Below are 20,562 nucleotides of genomic sequence, written 5' to 3' on the forward strand. Positions count from 1 at the left end.
GAAGACAAAGTTGAAGTCCACCTTCCGCTTCTAGCTTCCCACATCCTGCACAAAGGAGGAAAAGTGGTTGAAACACACTGTTCATTTCTGTATTAGACTTTGACTTTCATGTTATTTTGGTTTTTTAAGCTAGTGTTTCCACAGACCCAAAGAAGTAAAAATTTTGAGATAGTCAAAGTTCTTGATCCAAAAATAATCTGTGATCAGAATCAGTGTGTTTTTTGTAATTGTTATGTTGTTAAGCTTACATTTTTATATAGAAGTAGAAAGAACTGTACATTATTCTAATCTGTTCAACCTCATGTACAACAATCTTTTCCTTCTAGTTGCTAGGAGTATCAAACTGTCTTTGAACCATATGGAAATTTTATAATTTTATAATGGAGTCTAGCATGATCAAGATAAATCTATTGTAACTGCTTCCTTCCTCAGAACTCTTTGTACATGGCTAATTGTAAACAAACAAACAAACAAAAACATAAAGGAAAAAACAGACATTTTACCCCTTCAGTAAATCTAAATCTCTAGAAACTTTGTCTAACTTTAGAGAGGGAAATTTAGCTAAATAGTGTAATACCCAAAGTGGTTTTAATTACACATTACCAGTATAGATTCTTACATAGTCCCATTCAATATCTATTTACACATTGTTTTATATTTTTATTAATGAATAAAAGAATTAATGAATAATTACAAAGGAAATTACCAAGATGACATTTTCAAACACAATATTGCTATAGAATACCGCAGCAGAAGCATCTTACCTTAATAAGATTGTTTTTCTTTTGTTGTCTGAAAAAAACTTCACATTTGTGTAGGAGTTTTCAGCATTAATTATTAATTATTCCACCTCTTCCTTGGATGTCATTTTCCCCTGCACAAATGGCCAATATATATATATAAAAAACACCATTTTCTGGCTATGCTTCTTTCTAAAGGGAAACTTTTCATTGGGAACCTATAAATTCCATTAGATCCAAATGGTAACCAGTGTTCCCAATATTTATCCACTTCCCAAAGAACTGATAGATGACTGGCAGAGCCCTGCCCACTCAATACTCTCTGCCTCATGTATGTCTTTTCCTATGTGGTGTCCACAGGAAGCCAGTTAGATGGATTGGTTGTTCCTATCCCATAAAAATAATCAGGAAAGTTTTCATGCTCATTTGTTGGTTTTTTACAGATTCTGGCAGGCTCTGTGTTGATCAACAGGCAGAATCACTGTGTTGATTCCACTTGATTTTCCGGCATGTAAACTTTATAATTTTCTTGTTCTAAATGAAAATTTAAAGTGTGCTGTAATTTCAAGAGACTCTGGGTGAAATCCTGTAATGCTTATATGTTTAACCATCATTTTAACCTGTTCAATCTGTTCCTCTTCAATCCTGAAATGTTTTTGGCTGGAAATGTTTCTATCCTGAGTGTTGAAGGTTGGGCATACATCACAGGAGGGAAGAACACTCTTCACTTCTTTCACATAAATGGATACTGAGCAGTTTTGGCATCCAGGGATGCACAGCTCCTTTCCATCAAGCTCCTGTGTCCCTTTCTATGTCCCCATCCGTTACCTGAAGCTGGAGGAGTAATTTGAAATATAGACATAAAGAATACATTTTTTATGGTAATTTATCAAGATTTCCTCCCTTTCATGGAAGTGATTTAATTAATGTTATTTCCTTATTATTTAGAATGAAGTATCTGGTTTGTGTAGGGTAGTAGTAACCTGGGACCAAAATGAGCACTTTTCATCAATATGAATGAGGGGCTTTATTTATTTACTTCCTTCTTTCTTGCAGCTGTTGCAGCAATGCAATGAACCAACTTTTTACTTCAGTTATATGCTTTGTATAATTTTTCCTTGGATTTATCTGTACTTTTCAGGCTTTTTGATGTCTTTAATAGAAAAAAAAGTACAGTAGCCAAAGCCTTAGGTTTCTAAGTAACCTTTCTGTGCCAGATAGTAATGACTGCTGGCCCTGTATCCAAGTTTAATATTGTAGAGGCCATTTTAAAGTAGGAACTGTTTCAGCCCAGCACATAACATTGGTGACACCTCCTGACACTCTAATAGCAGGTTATCTAATATGGGCACAATTATTACAACAAATGCTGTAGGTCCCCTGAGTTAAATGCAATACCAGGAATTATTTCTCAGACACCTGTGAGTTTCTGCTACCATCATGGATTCTTAGAAGGATGTACTGCAGGCACTGACAACATCATGTATGTATTCAGTTTAGGGAGGCTTTTGAGCTGATGTGACAACTTCCTAACTGAGGTGCCTTTGTACTCTTTCTGTCACACCTAATGCATTGATAACTCAATTGGCAGTGACCTGCAAGGATAGAATGCAACATTAGAACACTACTGATAAGAAAGTACTTGAGGGATGATAAATAAGGCAGTGCACATAAATAAATGCTACTTTTGGTGCACACAGAGTTTGTGTAGCTAAAGAATAAAAGCCATGTCCAGGGATGCTGCTGCATGTAGTAAAACTCTTTCAAGAACTAGGAAATCTGAGTGGTGGAAACAGCAATGGAAATGGTGTCACCCACAGCATTAGCACAGATAGGTTGTCTTCTCTTGAACCGTGCACTTTGCCAGTGACAGGGGTGTGCTCTGAGTAGAAAATGCCCAGTCTTTTACCTCAATATAAATAGGCATCCTGGGGCATGCAGGATACTGTCATATGTCCCTGGGCATCTCCCATCCTCCTTCAGAACTGGTAAATGACATTCACTATTCCTTTCTTGGAAATGTGCAAAAAGGATTTCCATAGAGAGTCTTTGGAGATTTCCTGTTTTCTCATGTGTGTAATAGATTGGGTCAAGCAACAAAGAGGAGGGATGAAAGAATAAGATTTAATTTTATATGCACTCTCCTGTCATCGCCATTGGAAAAAAATGGATGAAAAGAGGAATTCTGCAATACAGGTGATGTCAGTGTTAAATTAAATTAAGATCATATGATTTTATGCAGCAGCTGTAAGCCTTCAGTTATGGCAGGGTTCGTAATAATAGAGTAGATTCCAAGCTAATGTTAAAAAAATTCTCATGTGTGAATAATTAATCAGAAAAATAGCAGCATTATCTACAGTACTTTAAGCCAATATAGATTAAACATATAACATGTAATTTATTCCGTTTTGGGGCATCTGAATTGTACTAAGATAAGTTGTGACAAATTAGAGAAACAAAAATAATACTGAGTTGTATTTCAGCATATCATTTTAAAACAGCATGGATGCGAAGGACACCATCTTAAGTTATTGATTATCAGAAACTCATAAAAACACAGGCTCTTAAAATCTTTTAAATTATGGATAAGGAAGTTTATACTGCAAATTAGGGAGTACTTCTTTGGTTTTCTGCAAATTGCCAAAATACAGAGATTTAATTGCAAGTTACATTTTTTTGATTTGAAATTATTGAGTAGTTTCAAACAACTATAAATAATGATCAAAACCCTAGTCCCATCATGGCTAATTAGAGAACAGTTGTAGAAGTGGGAAAGCTTTAATTTTGTGTTCTGTGTGGGCAGAGAGATTAGGAGGGGAAGAAAAAGTGGAAATTCCTATTGGGGTATTTACTGTTTTTATCTTCCTGTTTCACAGGTTTTGAACACCTCTGTAGAAATCTTCACAAGCCTTTGTGATTCTGCTGGCCTGGGCAGAGCATATGCAGCTGTAGCCAAGATCCTGGCAAGGTAGGTTAGCACATCCTTGTCTGACTGTCAGTGCAGATTCACTCAGCTGTGAAAGACTTAAATTGTTAGAGGTCTGTCGCTTTCCATTACTGACTGCTTAAATTTTAAGCAGTGCCCTTTTTGCAGTAAGTGACCCTTTCATCGAAAGTTATTTTAAACTGTTACACATTTTTTAAAGTGTATGGTTCTAGTTTCTCTTTGCCTGTAAACTATAACATGTCCTTTTTCTTCCACGTTTTGAGGGCTTTTTAAGTGTTGGGGGTTTTTTTTGTTTTTTTTGTTTTTTTTTTTTTTTTGGTTTGTGGGGGACCTTACCTTACTGGAAAATAGAGATGCAGACCTATTTTCCAGGTTAAGAAAGAAAGAAAATCTGGAAGAACGTAGCAAGCTCCAGTAGGTGTCTCAGTGTAATATTTTCTGAACTGTAAGTTTCCATTTATTGCACTCACTTCTTCTGTGGAGGCATTTCTGGTTTGTGCATGTGTAACTAGGTACAAATTTTTTGCAGCTATGATGCTTGCGTTCAATATTTTCATTTCAGCATCTGGCATTGAAATCTTCCTCCAGGTGAATTAGTTCAGGTACAAATAATTTTGACATAAAGTTGCCTAATGAAATGATCATATGAGATAGGGAAAAAAGAGATTAAAGTGAAGGTTGCAGCTTATTCTTGACTTATCCTATGTTTGAAGACCTCAGTGCATATGATGCATGATAGAGCTTGGCAATTGTTTATGGAGAGGGACCTGTCACCTCGTTCATTTCACTGTGCAGAGCAAATTCTCCTCTTGGAGTCAGATCCCTTGTCTCCTGGCCTTATCCAAGCACGTAGGGATCAGCCACAACCACAGTCTTCTTCAGCTCTCTGATGCATAATTCATGTCTACATGTATTCTGAGCATCCTAAATAAGGACATGGGAAAAGATATTCAAAAAGACACACAACAGACTAAGAATACCAGGTCCCAGTTTTAAAACCATGTTAATTTCCTTTCTGTGATTTAGGCATTCTGGAATGAGGGCACATGCATTTATTTACTCAGAAGTTTCAGATTTCAAGATCTTTATGAAATTAGTTTGCTAAACCCTTCATCTGAAAGATCATGCCAATGCAATTCTTTTCTTAAAAGCAGACCTAAAGACGGAGTGGCTAGCAATTTTCTCCTGTATCAAATCTGTATTCCACTCCTTCTGGGAGCATTCTTTAACTATCCAGAAATGGACAGTCCCACTGTTACCAATTGTTGCAATTTGAAAAAGAAGGAAAACAGGAGATGAGGAGCAGTGGGAGCAGATACTGAGAACAGTAAGACTCCACAGTTTAGTATTTAAGGCATTCTCCTGGAAGAGGAATATTCTGATTAATTTAGGTGAAGGAGTAGTTCAATCTCATGTGTGGGATCAGGCATTTAATCTGTTGAAGAATAGATTAGAGAATAGATTGAGTCTTCTTGGTGAAGACCCAACCCTAAACCCTTTCTCTGAAAAATGGCTGTTGTTTTACTTTTTATAAAACCCATCTGGTAGTTATGCCATGAGAGCATTTAATTAAATTAAACACCTTCCATATACATCTGCTCTGAAGAGCTTTGGGTATGTGATAGGCATTAACTGTTCAACCCTGTCAAATGTCACAATGGTTCTCAGCAACTTTCAGTTGTTCAAAAAACTTACACGTGGAAAAGTCTGGGCACCTATGAATCATAGAGTGATAGAATCATAAAATAGTTTGGGTTGGAAGGGATCTTTACAGGTCAGCTGGGCCACCCCCTGCAGTGAGTAAGGACATCTTCAACTAGATCAAGTTGCTCAAAGCCCCATCCTGGCTGGCCTTGAATATTCATTTCCAGGGATGGGGCACCAACCACCTCTCTGGGGAACCTGTTCCAGTGTTTTGCCACTCTCATTGTAAAACATTTCTTCCATACATCTAATCTAAATCGACCCTCCTTTAGTTTAGAGCCCTTGCCCTGTTGCAGCAGGCCCAACTTGTGCTCAACAATTTGTCTCTGTCTTTATTATAAGCTCACATTGGAGCTGTAAGGTCTCCCTGGCGACTTCCCCAGGCTGTACAACCCCAGCTCTCTCAGCCTATCTTCATAGGAGAGGTGCTCCAGCCCTCTGAGCATCTTGGTGGTCTCCTCTGTATCCACTCCAACAGGTCCATATCCATTCTGTGCTGAGGATGCCAGAGCTGGACACAGAACACTTTGGATAAATGCATCAAAAATTACTGCTGGTAACAGAATCCCCATATTCAGCTTGTTCAACCTTCCTTTACTTGTATTGTTACTTGATCTAGGCTAGATTTGTGTAAATAATTTTAAATTTGATGGATAACATCTTCACAGGAAGATGACTGTTTCCCAAAAATAATGCATTACAACCATAATGTCTGTGAGAATTTGCACTTATTTCCTCGTGACAGATTGGAGAAAGTGCCTGAGCCCTCCTGAATGGCTCAGAACCTGTCTATGGCTGTGGAATATTTTTTGCAATCTTTGCTGCAGATGATGCAGACTATGGGAAACTGAAAATCTTTATCATGTGCATTTAGTCATGTCATTTTCCAGGGGAAAGAATCTGACATAATAGCATCATGTTCTTGACTTATTCTGCCAGTGTCCACCATGGTAATGACTTCTTGTGGACACATGATTTATACATCCAATTCCATCACATGAGCAATCCTATAAAAGGTGCATATTTTCATAAAAGTCTAATAGGGGTAAAAATCTCATAGGGCATTTTAGCATGAAACTGGAAAATGAGCTGCTGTAGATGTGTAATCTCTTCTGCTGAAGTCATCATAACTGTTCTGTGGGATCATGAATGACTATATCTTTAGGAAATTGCATTTTATGCATTTAGGAAGGTGATGTCTAAGGAGATAGAAAGTGTATGGCTGTATAAAATAACATGTAGATTTTTGAAAGAACTATAAAATATTAGCCCTTTGAGTAGGAAAGATCTGTTTATCATGTTATCAGGTCTTGTGCAGGATAAAGTGTTTCAGTAATCCTTCTAGCATAGTTTAAATATCTCAAGCTGTAGTGCTTTTAAAAGTACTTCCTTTGAAAAATTGTTGAACTGTTCCAACTGATTTCTAGCTGGTGTAAGTGAAGTCCTAACAGTGAGAAATATCTTTCTGATATGTATCAAATTGATTCCTGTTTTCCTCAAAGAGGTTATATGCCCTAGCAATTTTCATATTTTCTATATGTGGAACAGAAGTTTTGATGTGAAAAGTAAAAAATGGCCAAAAATACATCAAAACATTTCTATTAATTCATGAAATTAAGAAAACCTTTTTACATTTTCTCCTGTCACTGATTCCATTTGCTTTATTACTTTCAGCCTCTAGCCCACAAACTTGGTGGTACAATCAACAAACCCCTTAGTGGCTGTTTCATCTCTGCTCTATTTGATTTCTCCACTCTGAGTAAATGATTAAGTTTTCATGCATTGGTTCAACCAAAATCTATGTTCACTCAACCACATCCTTTATTGATTACTTCTACTGCAAACAGTAGGCCAAGTGTGATATACATAATTGGACAGTTGTCAGGGGATGTGGGTGTTAACAGTCCTGTTTTCCCAATTGGAAACTGGAATCACCTTGATACACAAATATTCTGCACTGTTTCATTCTCATTCCTTGGACCAAGGAGTCCTTTTCCTCAGAATATATGTTTTTAACTCTCAAAGGTCTGGTTGAATGGATTTAATGATTATACCATATAATATGCTCTTCAAGTTGCACCTGTGCACTGCATATAGAAAACTAGAAAAACTGGAATTAATATTTGTCTAACACTTTAACCTTGTCCTTTAACTTATATAAATCATATGCTGTATTTCTTTAGGGAAGCATTTGATTTTCTTTTCTTTGGAAAAAGAAAAAAGGTTAAAAAAATATGTGTTTCTAATTCTAAAATTTAGAAGCCTTTTGACATTTGGTAAATGTTTACAGTCCAGTATGTTTTGTATTCTCATGGTAATAAAATACTTAACTTAGGAAAGTTTAGTAAATCTAAGTCTGCTAATTGACCTCTAAGCTTTACAGTAGCATATACTTGAGCATTTCAAGAATGTTAGTTTGCAGTGATTTAGCATCCTTTTGTAGTAATCTTACCCTCTTAGTCACATACAGATAATCACTGCAATATTTTAAATTTGCAGTTAAGCTTTGCTATGTTTCCTGTTTCATGGTAGGCTGTTATAATTACTCCAACAGCATAAAAGAGAGTTCAGAGTTCTGCCAGATTTTGAAAGCACATATCTCTAATATAGTTTATAATAAAAACTGTACTGTAAATAAATGCCAGGCCATCATTTACTGCAGGAATATAACTTGAAGGTAGTTTAAGATGGTGAGAAAATAAATCACAATTCTTTATTGCTTACAGAAACTCCTATTTTTGTGAATCTCTTAATTAAGACTGGATTTTCTGTCTTGGTGCCTTGACAGTTAGCATGCTACACTCCTACATTAGTGACTCAAGTTCATGGCTAATATTGAGGTCAGCTGGAATAACACTCCAGCCTTAAAGGGAAAAAGGGCACCAAGCCTTATTCACAAGCAAGCTCAGATGTCTGTCTTATATCTTGCAATCACGCTGCTGAGGTCTTATATTGTTAATATGACCGGCTTTATTAAAAAAAAAAAAAAGGAAATCTGCAAATGTTATTGTCAAAGTATGTTAGCCAATTTTCAAGTTAGATGCAGCTGTGACCTCAGGTTGCTCTGAGCTCACTGGGATTTGGGGGTGGCACCCGCAATCCATGGTTTATAGGTTTGCCTGTGTGACCCTGGGCACCTTTGATCCAGCCAGCCAAAGGGCAGTGTTGTGTTCAGGGAAAGGCTGTCAGCCCAGAACTGAGATACAGCACTTTTATGGAGCCACTGCTGCACCACCAGGTTCTAGAGCAGCTCTGAATGACTGAAAAAAACCTTCATACCTCCTTCCCCTATTTTGTCAGGATGTGAGGTCCAGCTCAATTGAAAATATTATCAGCAGCTCAGTAGAAAGAAAAAATAAAATAATGGAAAGTCCAAAAGCCCTCTTAAATCATCCACCTATGTTTTTATTCATGGCCTTAAAATAAGGCACAATATTCTGAAAGAAAGTTTTGCTCTATTTTGCTGAAAGGATCCAGTTTTGCCCTCAGACATTCTGTATGAAGTAGTCTCACTGGGCTCAGCACAGGTAGTGCTGGAGGCCATTTGGAAATAAAATCCAGTCATGGATGAGTCATCACAAAGTAAAGTTTCTTCAGAACAAGGGGGCAGATCTTCAGCATTTGAAGAAGCCATCTGAGTAAATATTTCATTTTGTCCCTGTCCTTTGCTTCAGTCAGGGAAAATCAAGTGAGGCTGTGAAGTATTTGGGAGAGTTTATGAAGGATGCTGAGAGTGCTAATCTAAGCCAAAGCCTGGTGGATGCAAATGTCCTACTTGGAAAAGTTCACAATGAAAGAGTAAGTACTGTTTGTAGTAATGATCTCAAACAACTTGATTTACTTCTTGGTAAAATCTGGTTTTGCCTAGGAGATGACACATGAGGATTTAATCCAGGTGTTGCATCTTGCAGGAGTTATCCAGGGAGAAGTCACAGTGTAGACTAAATGAAATGTGCCTTAATTTTCTGAGAAAGGTGAAAAATTCACATCATATTTAACACAGAGAGTTTTGTTCTAAAATAGATGAATAAAAAATTCCAAATTCAGATCAGGACAAACTTTACATGTTGTGAAAAATCCACATCCAGATCACCATTGGGGCCATATATGCCTATAAAGAGTCATCAGTTAATGCAAATGAAATTTTATTGCACTGTACATGAATGTATACTGCATTGCATACTAATGGGCTGTTTATAATCTTAGCTACATTTCTTCTCTACATTCTCTCAGCCAAATTTATGAAATGGGTTCTAGCAGCAAGTAGTTTGTCAAAGGTCTGTTAGCAATGGAAGGACTTCCTCTTGTCTCCACTTGCACTGCAGTGACACTTGGGTTTTGAAATCAAAGGGTTAAAGACATTGCTGAAAAAGTCAAAGATTCGTGCTTTAACACCTATTTTAGAGCTGAATTGCTACACAAAATTATTTAGATACAATAAGTAATAAAAAGAATTTGTTCTGTATGCTGTCTAATATGGAACTTAGGAAACAGTTCCACTACAAATAAAATAAAACTAGAAATACCCTTTCTATCTTCTGTTGCGTATTTTTTGTCATCAGTTCTGTGTGTAATATATTGAACAGAGTACTTTCCCCTTTTCACTTACACTATCCCTAAGTACCCTTTTTTTTGTTTCCTGGGTTCCTCTTACAGAGAACTCCCACTACCAAAATTGCTGTCCTGTTTGTCCTGGTTTTATTTCATAAGCAGGAGAAATTTTTTTACTCTATAATCTCTAAATTGGCCTGAGAGTTTTCTGTTTACATGTGTTCTTAATATAAATGCTGAATTTCCCATTGAAAACTAAGTTTTATGGTCTTTGACAACTTGATGAAGTAACTGTAAAATGGGTCTGAAACTTAGAAGGGTCATATGACACTGTGCTGAATTATTCTCCTCCAAATCTGAAAAATAATTAAATAGATTCTGTTTAACTACTTCTGTATGTCATTCCTTCTTCCACCATTGCTAATAATCAATTCAATAGAACTTGTATTTTAATAACTAATCTCTATTTTATTATTCTTCAAATTCTCTTTCTCAATTCAGAATTTTCTGCCTTGAGCTGAGGCGGTGGTGTAGAAGGGCACAACTGCAGTAACTTAATCATATCAATGTATATAAAATATTTAGTTTAAACATAAATTTAAAAATCTTGAAGTTTGCAATTTCCTGTTTTCTATATAATTTTTTTCTGCAAGGTCAGCAGTGTTTATCAAAACGGAGTGTGAAGTAACATTTCCTCTTTTGGATCACTGCCTGCTGGTGTCAGCTGTCATCGCCAGTATTCTCTAAATCATTATTAGGGTCTTCTTATTCAACTCTGTACATCCCCCAGTGATAAAATTTGCAGAAGTACTGTCCATCAAATTAAAGATATTTCTGTTTATATCCAGATTTATCATGGGGACCCTTAGTAAACCTGGGATATAACTCTTCCTGTTCTTCCCAACACAAATCGCTTTGACCAAATTCACTTTGCTCTGTCCATACTGTTACTGTATCTTCCCAGTTCTCTCATTTTGCTATTCCCTCACCAGCACTGTCTTTGTTTAATGCTGTACGCACAGTTTGCTTTCTAGTCACAATTGTTTTACCCAGATGTTTCTTGTTTCCTAACATGCCTGGGTTTGTGTTATGCAGGAGTAGTAGCTCTCATTTCCCCCAGTTCAATAAGCAGGTTGCTTACTTAATATGTACACTCTGAAGTTAGCATGATAATTCTGTCATTTCTCATTTCATTTTTTCTGAGTTTCTTAGTCTGATTTGCTACATTCCTCTCACTAATTGCATCACTTAACCTGCTATAGTTCTCATGAGTATGGTAAGTAGGTGTTTCTGCTTTTTATTATATTACAGCTTATCATTCTTTATTCATTGTTGTGTCCTCATGGGCCTAATTCTGCTCTTCTGCTGTATTAAACAAAGCTGAAAGACTACCAGAATTGCTGTTACTCTTTTTTTTTTCTTTTTTAATCATAAGCACATTTTAGCAGTTATAGGAGTTTTCATCCCAAAAAGTGATATCAAGTGAAACAGGTACCAATTGGAGTCTCACCTCCCAGTCTCCATACAGAAGAGAATTTCAATCTTATTAAATCAAGGTGAGAGTGAAAGGATAAAACAGCTCTGAAAAGGTTTTCATTCAGGAAGTTTCTGCCATCAGAGCAGCAGAATTCCATGCCAATGGTAGGATAGAGAGATAAATGATTTGAGTTTTCAATTCAGCAACAGTTGGGCTACATTTCTCCTACTTTTTCTTTTTTGTGATTAGGAATATCCCTAGTGTTTGTATACCCCTTTCTTCCCCCATAAATGAGCAAATTTAAATTTCTGGTTTTTTCTGTTCTTTAAGTCTATCACTTCATTATCCCCTTTTTTTCCATTTCTAGGATTTATTCTTTAAGATTTAATACTACCAGAAATTAGGACCTTTTCTCCCACAGATATGTTGAATGCAGGGGAACAATAATTTCTAAACAGCCTGGCTGCAATCTGTATTAATACTTAGCGTTGATATACTTGAATTTGTATGCTCAAAATTCTACAGAAATAACCAAAAAACTATTCAATTCAAATATGTGAACCATGTTATCTGGATTTTAGAGGTTAGAAAGCAGCAAGGGAGAGTGATTTCCTTAATGCCCTGCCATGAGTCACTCTGTGGGCTGCCACATCTCTGAGGTGGCAGAGGAGAAGGCTCTGATGTCAAAATAAAATAAGGGTGATTACAAGTAGCTTTTAACATTATTTTCTTTTTTTCTCTCTTCTTTACTAGGGGAACTATAACCAAGCTCTGGAATATTTCAGTCAGGCCTCTGAGGCAGCGAGAGCTTTGAACAATTTGCCCTTGGTGGCTGAAACAGAGAGCTACTGTGGCATTGCCAAGGCTCATCAGCTGATGGTGCCGTTCAACAGCCACGTAGCAGCAGCAGCCGATCCGCTCAGCCTGCAGTGCCTGCTGGCATGGAAGCAAAACAGAAGTGACATGTGCAGTGACCCTCTTCCAGCCGGTAAGGCAGTGCTTATGAAACACATTAGTGCTGCATTGTCCTCAACACTTAAGTCATTTTTCTTGTAGAGTTTTATTAAATTATTTCCCGGGTTTAATCCTTGTACAGAACGGAGGTTGGGCTTTACCTCTTTGTGCGCTTGTTTTAGAGGCTGAATTAAACAGGTTAAAATACAATATAACTGGGAGAAATGGACAGTAGTAGTTGCTCTGCATGGTAAGTTGCATTTTTTCAGTGCTGTTTGCCAGAACACCACAGTTACATGTTTTAGTCAAAACATAATTGTTTTAATCTTTAAAGAAAATAATAATAATCTCCATTTGCAATACACTTTTCAAGTGCATCCAAAAATAAGATCCCTGTTACTAAAAGTGAGACGTAATTTCTGCTTGACATAGTTCTGAATCCAGAAAAACACACTGCTTTATTTTTGGTATCCTTGTACTTCACATTAGAGAGAAAGGGAAAAAATAAAAGCAAGTCTGCTTACTTTACTATGTTTCCCTATCTCAGAAAGAGCAGAGGAGGACTTTGTGTGGATTAGCCCTCTTTCTTCATGGGTTAAATTTTCTTTGCTCTTTTTCCCTCGTACAATACATTAATACAAGACAAACTGAATTATGCAGTATCTCCAAGTAGTGATAGTAGTAAACTGTATTGTACTAAGGAAGGGGGAGGTATATGTCTACTCTACCTTAAAACTTCCTGCTCTGCACTCCTGTGAAGAGTGTGAATCTGGACTGCAGTGGAAATAAATGACAACTGGGGGGGCAGTCACAATATGGAGCTTCAGGGTTACTTTGTTATTCCCTCAATTATCCTACTCCTAAAGACAAAGAACTGCCTGGCTGCTGCTTTCTTGTGTATTTCACCCTCTCACAGAAGTGGAAAATTAAGTATAACTTCTGTGGTGAATTTTGTATATAAAATAAGTGATAATTGAAGATATTAGCAGTTTAACAGGAGCCAGGATGCCAGAGGCAACACTGGGAGCTGCTGAGAATTATGGAACAAGGGCATTCATTTGGAAGCTGAAGAGATAGTACTTAGATAGTATTCTGTTTAAAGTTCTAGTAATGGTAACACTTCTTCAATGGCTATACATACCTATATTTGTGATTTGTGTCTCAATAAGTGAACATCTAGCACACTGACAGATTTTGTTGGCTGTCATAGTTATTTGGGTGTATGTCTCCTGTCTAGACATGCAGTGCAAATGCCAAGAATTCCAACAGAGATGGTCGGAAAAATAATTCATAAAAGAATTTTATATACATTTCATATAAGGATCGCTAACTGTAGCTGATAAAAATAGGAGGCAAACAAAAGTCAACAATGGCAACAGCAAAAAAACCCCCACAGGAACCTCAAAGTCATAGAATGAACTTTGTATCTCCAATATGAATTTTAGTTCTTGCACCTAAAGGGGTTTTCTGTTCAACTTTTATACATGGCTTTTCCCAGTCAATTGTGAAACTCATTTATATCCTGAAATTATATGTGCCCCTTTAAGCTCAAGAATCCTGCTCCTCTTTAACAGTACTTCAGGGATAAACAGAGTATGATTAGAAAAGCCCTTTATGTCCTGGCAAGCATGGTACCACAAACAAGTTTTGCCTGCTGAGATTCTCTTCCTTCTGTATTTCTGCCTAGTTTACCCTCTGTTACTTTCAGTATTGCAGTTTTCATTTCAGTTCCAGTTCACTCCAGGAACCCTGTGGCTACTGCATATTTAGCAGCTCTTCCAGTTCAATATCATTCTTCTCATTAGTACTCCAAGCTTACTCTCATGATACCCAGATTACATCCAGGAAAACATAGTGTCACACTGTCAGCACAATCTGTAACATTTCTCATGTTTCGTGTGCCAAATCTCTCGTTAGTACTGGCATTACATTTTTAATATCTTTGTCTGGCAAAACATGACCTGGCACCAATTCAAGATTAGGATTTGCTGGCTTTGAGTTTCAGGTACAGCCTTTATTCTACCTTCCAGGAGAATGTCTCTGCATCCTATGATGAACTCATCACTTAGAAAATTCCTGCTGTGATAATAGAGCAGTATTTCTAGCTCTTTCAAACAGCACAGTGTTGATAATCTACTAGATTTTTCTCAGTCTTTTTGAGGATAGAACAGAGAAAGACAAGATACAATGGTAGCTCTTAATCCGCAGGGAAATTTTATGAAAGGGAGAAGAAAGGCAGTAAGTTTTTATTTCTAACTCTTCTGACTGAAAAAAAAATTCTGTGTCAAAAAAATAACAGTAGATTCTGTATTCATAGGCAAAAGAAATGCTTAAGCTAGTGGGGGAACAATTACATTTAAATTCAAGTACTGCCATATTACCTTATGTCTTTCAACCAAAATTTATTTTATAAATCAATCATTTCAATAACCAGGCAGGAAGAACCATTAATTACTCGTTTTACCTCAACATTTATTAATAAAATAGATGTTTTGCCAGAGTTCTCATGGACAAAAGGGATGGGATTTTTAGAAGACAATGATTAAAAATGCAAAGGAGAATGTGTTTCTATCTGCTGTCTTTGACTCAGTCACCTGACTTCACTTCAGGAGAGTTATTTATATCATTGTGAGATGCCACTGCAACAATATGGTTTTATTGTTCTTTTTATGTTTAGTAAAATGGATAGAAAACATTATCAGCAGAATCAGTAAGCAAAAAGGATTGTGACTCCACATAAAATCCTAAAAAGAAGCCTACAGCCTAACATTTTCTGATGAGAAAATATTTCACAGGTCTTTCAATAAATAATCACCTGACTTGCCGCCTTCTAGAGGAAAGAAGAATAATTAAAGGTGCTGAAGGCAGGAAATTTTGGAATCAGATTTTGCATGTTGATTACATGAAATGCTGACCAGAAATTGTTTTCTGTGAGACTGGCAACTCTCAGCCCAGGTTTTTGCGTCTGGCAGGGCTGTGCCTCAGCAAGAGCCCTTGAATGCTTGAAATCATCTGAACGCTTTTGAGAGTAGACTTAAAATGCATTATTTCCCCTATCCTACAAAGTCTTCAGTTGTTTTCTTGAGAAATAGTATGTGCTTTTGACAACAATTTAGATTTACATTCCTTGACTTTGGAGAACTTGGCAAAACTGACGCATTTTACCATAGATTTCCTGTCTTTATTTTGTTGGAGTTTTTTTATGATACCTTTAAATACTGCATATTGTCATCAATTCTGAAGTCTTATGATCAATGGAATTATCTGGTACCATCAACTTCAGCATAATCAGGACTATTTCTAGTATTCCACACCTAAGCAGCCTTCAATATAATTTAAAATGCATGCACCAGCTAAGCCTATAGCTTGGAAAATACAGTCCAATGAATTTTTGTTCTTACTCCCAAATATGTAGTCCCTCAATATTCTTTCTCCAGCCTCCTTTCATGGATGTAAGGAATGGTACATTCCATAGTGTGACTGTGTCCTTTTGTGTTGTGTAAGAAATTACATTTTCATTCTACTGATTCACATTTTTGAAAGCTCTTTAAGATCTTTTATAGTCATTTTTCTGTAAAAGATGGAGCTAGCACAAAATTTCTAATGTTTTGGAAAACAGCAATCTGACCAGGTGCATTTTAGATTGAACGTGTGTATACCTTTGTCATTCATTAATAAAAGGATTATCCATAAAGGATGAGAGAGTCAGAAGTGAGATGTGAGATCAAGGATTATGCTAAACAAATTCAGTTAACATTTTTCTACTGTAACTTACCAGAGCTGTGTAATTATGGGCCATTTTGGCAATCGTGTCCAACAGCAGAACAGACTGCTTCATAATGTGATAAACTGCATTTTTTCACTCTCTCTTTTGCCTAAAGTACACTAATTCCAGGAAAACTTCTAATGTTACCTCTTCCCTCTCAGCAATCAGTGCACTGTGTGCTCATCTGGAGATAGGGAGAAACTGGAAGGATTTTAGAGACAGATTTTGGGGTTTCTCAAAAAATGCAACTGAACATGAAGTAAGGGAATTATGCACACTATTGTTATTCATATATAGTGTGTATATAATTACAGACATTATTGCTCACACTGGTAAATAAGAACTATGACTTTGAATTATATAAAGGAGGTGTGTGACCAAGTACAGACTCCAAGGCTGTCCCTGTGCCAGAGGCACAAAGGCTCACTTCTTAATAAGCCCATTTTAAACGTAGTTCAAATGCTTCAGTCCCCTACTGAAATTCACAGGACAGCTTCTGTACCTGTTTATGGGGTGTCTCAAACAGAATCATTTTCTCCCTTCTGGAGAAATACAGTAGCTAAAAAATCTGAAATATATGCATTTAGGAAAATTATTAGGAAAGTGAAAAGTTGAGAGGTGATTCTGTCTTTTTTTCTTTAAAATGTAGTGAACTTATGCTGCCTCTTCTTTATTCACATCACCTAGCACTCATTGCTTTCTAAATTTTAACTTGTCTCACCTTTAGCTTTTAAAAACATCAGCCTTTTTTTATATTAATGCTAGATACACTCTTAAAATATTCTTAACTAAGTCTTATTGCAGCCTTAACTAAGTGTTGAAATAGACCATGCTTGTGTATAGATGTTTATGGCTTAGAACAGGTGTGTTTCTGAAAATCAGTTTAAGTGGTTCATATATGTAATATTATTTATTATTAGTTGGGGTTTGTTTTTTTAAGTATGTGTTAAGTGTGCCTAGAGATACACTGAAATTTTTAGCAAGTGAGATTAATTACTGCTTGGACTACAGAAAGAATCAAGTGTGAAGAGAAGAGCTGAGGGTGACAGGGAGTTTTTCAGCACATTGTGGTCAGTGGCTGGATGCAGCAGATTCTCAGTGAAGAGCCTGCGAACATGGTATAAACATCTGTGTCAGTTTTGCCAGAGTTGCAGTAGCTTGCTCTATTTTCTGATGATGGCTGAAAAGAGGGGAGTGCTGATATTCAGTGTTCTCATGCTTTGTACAAATGCAGTATCCAGCAGGTTTTACGGTGATTTCTTTTAAATACCAATGTAAATAATTGGGAATTGCCAGACAGGATCAGATCTAGGTCAGGTGTGTGGATTGCCTGTACCATATTTAAGAGGGAAGTTGTGGAACATTTTCATGATTAACCAGGGATTATTGTGTTAGAAGTTTCTCCCTCATTTTTACTAAGAGCTGGCAGATTTTATGACTAAGTGGTGTTATAGGTTCAAAACAAATCACTATCACCCTGACTATGATTGTGAGTGTTCTTGTCATCAATAGTTATATAAAAACATTTTACCCAGAGGAGAATTTGGATCTTATCTAGGCTTTTTGTCGTCTGATGTTTCATTTGGAACCATCTAAATCTTGCCACACATTTCCTTTAGACACATCCTGTGCTAAATATTGTTGGCATCCAGCTGTGTTTTCTCAGACAAGCTCCCTAGATCAGCAGAAAATGGTTTCCTAAATAAGGTGAATTGTTCTTTCTTGTGGAAAAAAAAAGTTGGAAGTGATGTTCAAACTGCAGTATATTGTCAGACCCTTTAGTGTAGCTTTATGCACTGAACTAGCATAGTTTGTGCACTGCACTGTCAGTACTTCTACATAAGTGGAGTTCCTTTCCAGTTTAAAAAGCAAAAATTCTCAGGGTAGAAGTTGAGTACTGCTTGATTTTATAGAATGGTGCAGAAGAAATTGAATCTCTTGCCCAGCCTTGTTAGGCCACTTCTGGAGAAATCTTTGATTTGAGGCACCTAGAATTTTTTGGTTTGACTGCAGCATTGATGAAGAGTCGCAAAACCAAACCACTGGCAGGAGTTGTGCTCTGGCAGTGCCCTGATGGTGGCAGGGCCAAAGTAGGAACAGCCAGTTGGAAAACTTCTGAAGCGGCCCTAGGGCCTTTCCATGTGCCCATCCTTTCCTTTCCTTTGCTGCATACACCAGCAGAGGTGTATCTAGTGAGATTATGCTCAAAAAGGAGAATGGATCCTCATAAAGAGCCAAAGATAAGATTTTTGCGGGTTTGTTTAATACTGAGATGGTTGTTGTCATTAGACTTCATAAAGAATCTTTTATTGTTGCTGTCTGCAAGCATGCCAACCAGTCTAGACCTCAGGCCAACGTGAAAACAGTTCTCTGCTGCAAACTCATCCTTACCCAAAGCTCCCCAACAATCTTTGGACACAGAAAATCAAAGCCAAGACAAAGAAACTGTGTTCAGTGCGTATGTTCTGTAACGGAGCCCTTAGGTCATCTCAGGAGTCACAGGCAGTGTATCAAACAGCTTCCTTCTCCTGGGTTTCCCAAGCCAGCTTTCTTTTCTGCATCCTTGAGAGGTTTTTTTCTGAGATCCTTTTCCCTGCCTAGGTACATTCTTTTATGTCCCAATTATAAGTAACAAATTGCTGGTTTTATTAAGACTCTGTGGTCTGAAGATAGTCAAGATTTAAATGACTTACATTTATAATAAGCCAATCTATTTTGAAAAGTGAAGTGTTGTACTTCCACAGTTTTATGTATTTATGAAACCATGTTTCTTTCGCCCAAAAATCCACATCTCTTTATTCTTTTCTAGTAATCACCAGAGATATTTTGTGATTTTTTTTAACTGTTTTTGAAACATTTATTATGTTTTTGTTTCTCTTCATTCCTTGGCTGTTCTCTTGTGTTTTCTTTCCTGTTCTTCACCTTTATACTGAAAATTATTCTTTCTCCTTTTTTGGCCTTACACCTTCATTCTGAATTCCAATGTTATCTATGTTTATGCCAATGTTTAAGAAGTGTAAGTCAGTTACCTCTATACCCAGTAGCTGGCATCTCAACTTACATCTTCTTAGGTATATCTTTTGTGCTTTTATTTGTGGTTTTGGGAGTTTTTTCAGTGTTTTCCTACTGTTTCCACACTGTTCTTCATGCTCCGTGTTTTTATTACATTGGGATCAGAGAATGGAGTGGAAAGAATCACACTTCCTATTGAGTATCTTGACAAGTTGGTTAATAGAAGATTGTGAAGTATCAAAATGGCTTTTAAATAGATCTTAATCACCTGTGGGAATGGATTGATGGAGTTTAAGTATACAACTGGGTGATTAATTAGCTTGAAGATCCAAATGCATGCTTAAGTAGATGACCATGCCTCCAGGCTCATCCACTTGTTCCTACTCAGTCAGTTCAGCATTCAATATTATCTATAATACAGAATATTCCCATGGAAGGCCTCATACAGGTCTTGCCATAGAGCCAAGTAATTATTCAGTATTTTTCATGGTGTGTCAATCAGCTATATCATTTTGAACATGGAGCTACTATCCTACAATATTGACATTAATAAGTATTCAATAGAGTAATTGATATGGAGAGGATGATTTGAAATGGTTCTTGTTCAAAGTTTTTTTTCATACTTTTTCCATGTTTGCTACAGGGGTTTAATAAAGCTCCTTTTTCTTAAAATTCTGGCGTATTTTTAATTTTGGGGATGTTGAGCTGCTGTGGATATTAGTCAAACATAATGTAGCTGGTGTCAGCTCCTGTGGGGAATTAATCTTCCACAGCAGATTTTGAAATGGGAACTGCAAGTGTCCAACACCCCTCAATAAGTAAACCTTATGTTTATTCATCTGCTAATGCAAATATCATGAAAGCCAATACTCAAGCCCTGTCTTTCTTGTGGAGGTGGGTTTCACTCTCTGGTATTTATAGGTCACATGAACAGAGACTGGAGCTGCCTGACTGGGTCTGTGCATCCCAAGTGGGCATCTGCTAGCACCATGCATTTTCCTCATTGCTGATAGGAAACTGAAGCTGAAAAGTGGAGGATGCCTGTGCTCTAGAGTAATCTTGCTCAGCTTATGTTGGGCACACAAGGAATTTGATGAATAGGAACCTCAGACCATACCCAGGTGTCAAGGAAAACCAGTCTTAGGAACCAGGAAGGGAGAGGGACGCGCTGCACAGAATTCACTGACTTCTTATCCTGGGTGCAGCACTTGCAGCCCTCTGTTTACCTCACACTTCAGGCTCCTGCTGGAAAATGTCACTTCAGGATTTTATAGAGCCAAGTTCTGTGACTTCAGAACCTTTCAACCTGCCAAACAGTGCCTTGAAACATGAAATTCTCCAAGAGTGAGCTTGTTCTCACTGGTACCTTTAGCTCAGTTCTAAGAATAGTATTAAATCAAATTAAATTTCA

At 37.0% G+C, this 20,562-nt stretch overlaps 1 protein-coding gene across 1 annotated transcript in view; it reads left to right on the forward strand.

The window, feature by feature from the left end:
* Positions 1-20,562, forward strand: part of TTC29 (tetratricopeptide repeat domain 29) — a 113,305-nt gene that overhangs the window by 57,223 nt on the left and 35,520 nt on the right. Inside the window, exons 8-10 of the mRNA XM_071432691.1 lie at positions 3,617-3,708; positions 9,066-9,189; positions 12,173-12,407. Of these exons, the coding sequence (XP_071288792.1) occupies positions 3,617-3,708; positions 9,066-9,189; positions 12,173-12,407 (451 nt within the window). The remainder of the gene's footprint in view (positions 1-3,616; positions 3,709-9,065; positions 9,190-12,172; positions 12,408-20,562) is intronic.

This window comes from Agelaius tricolor, unplaced genomic scaffold (assembly GCF_023055355.1).
Source record: "Agelaius tricolor isolate 1412-34295 unplaced genomic scaffold, bAgeTri1.0.p SCAF_8, whole genome shotgun sequence".
NCBI classification, from domain to species: Eukaryota; Metazoa; Chordata; class Aves; order Passeriformes; family Icteridae; genus Agelaius; species Agelaius tricolor.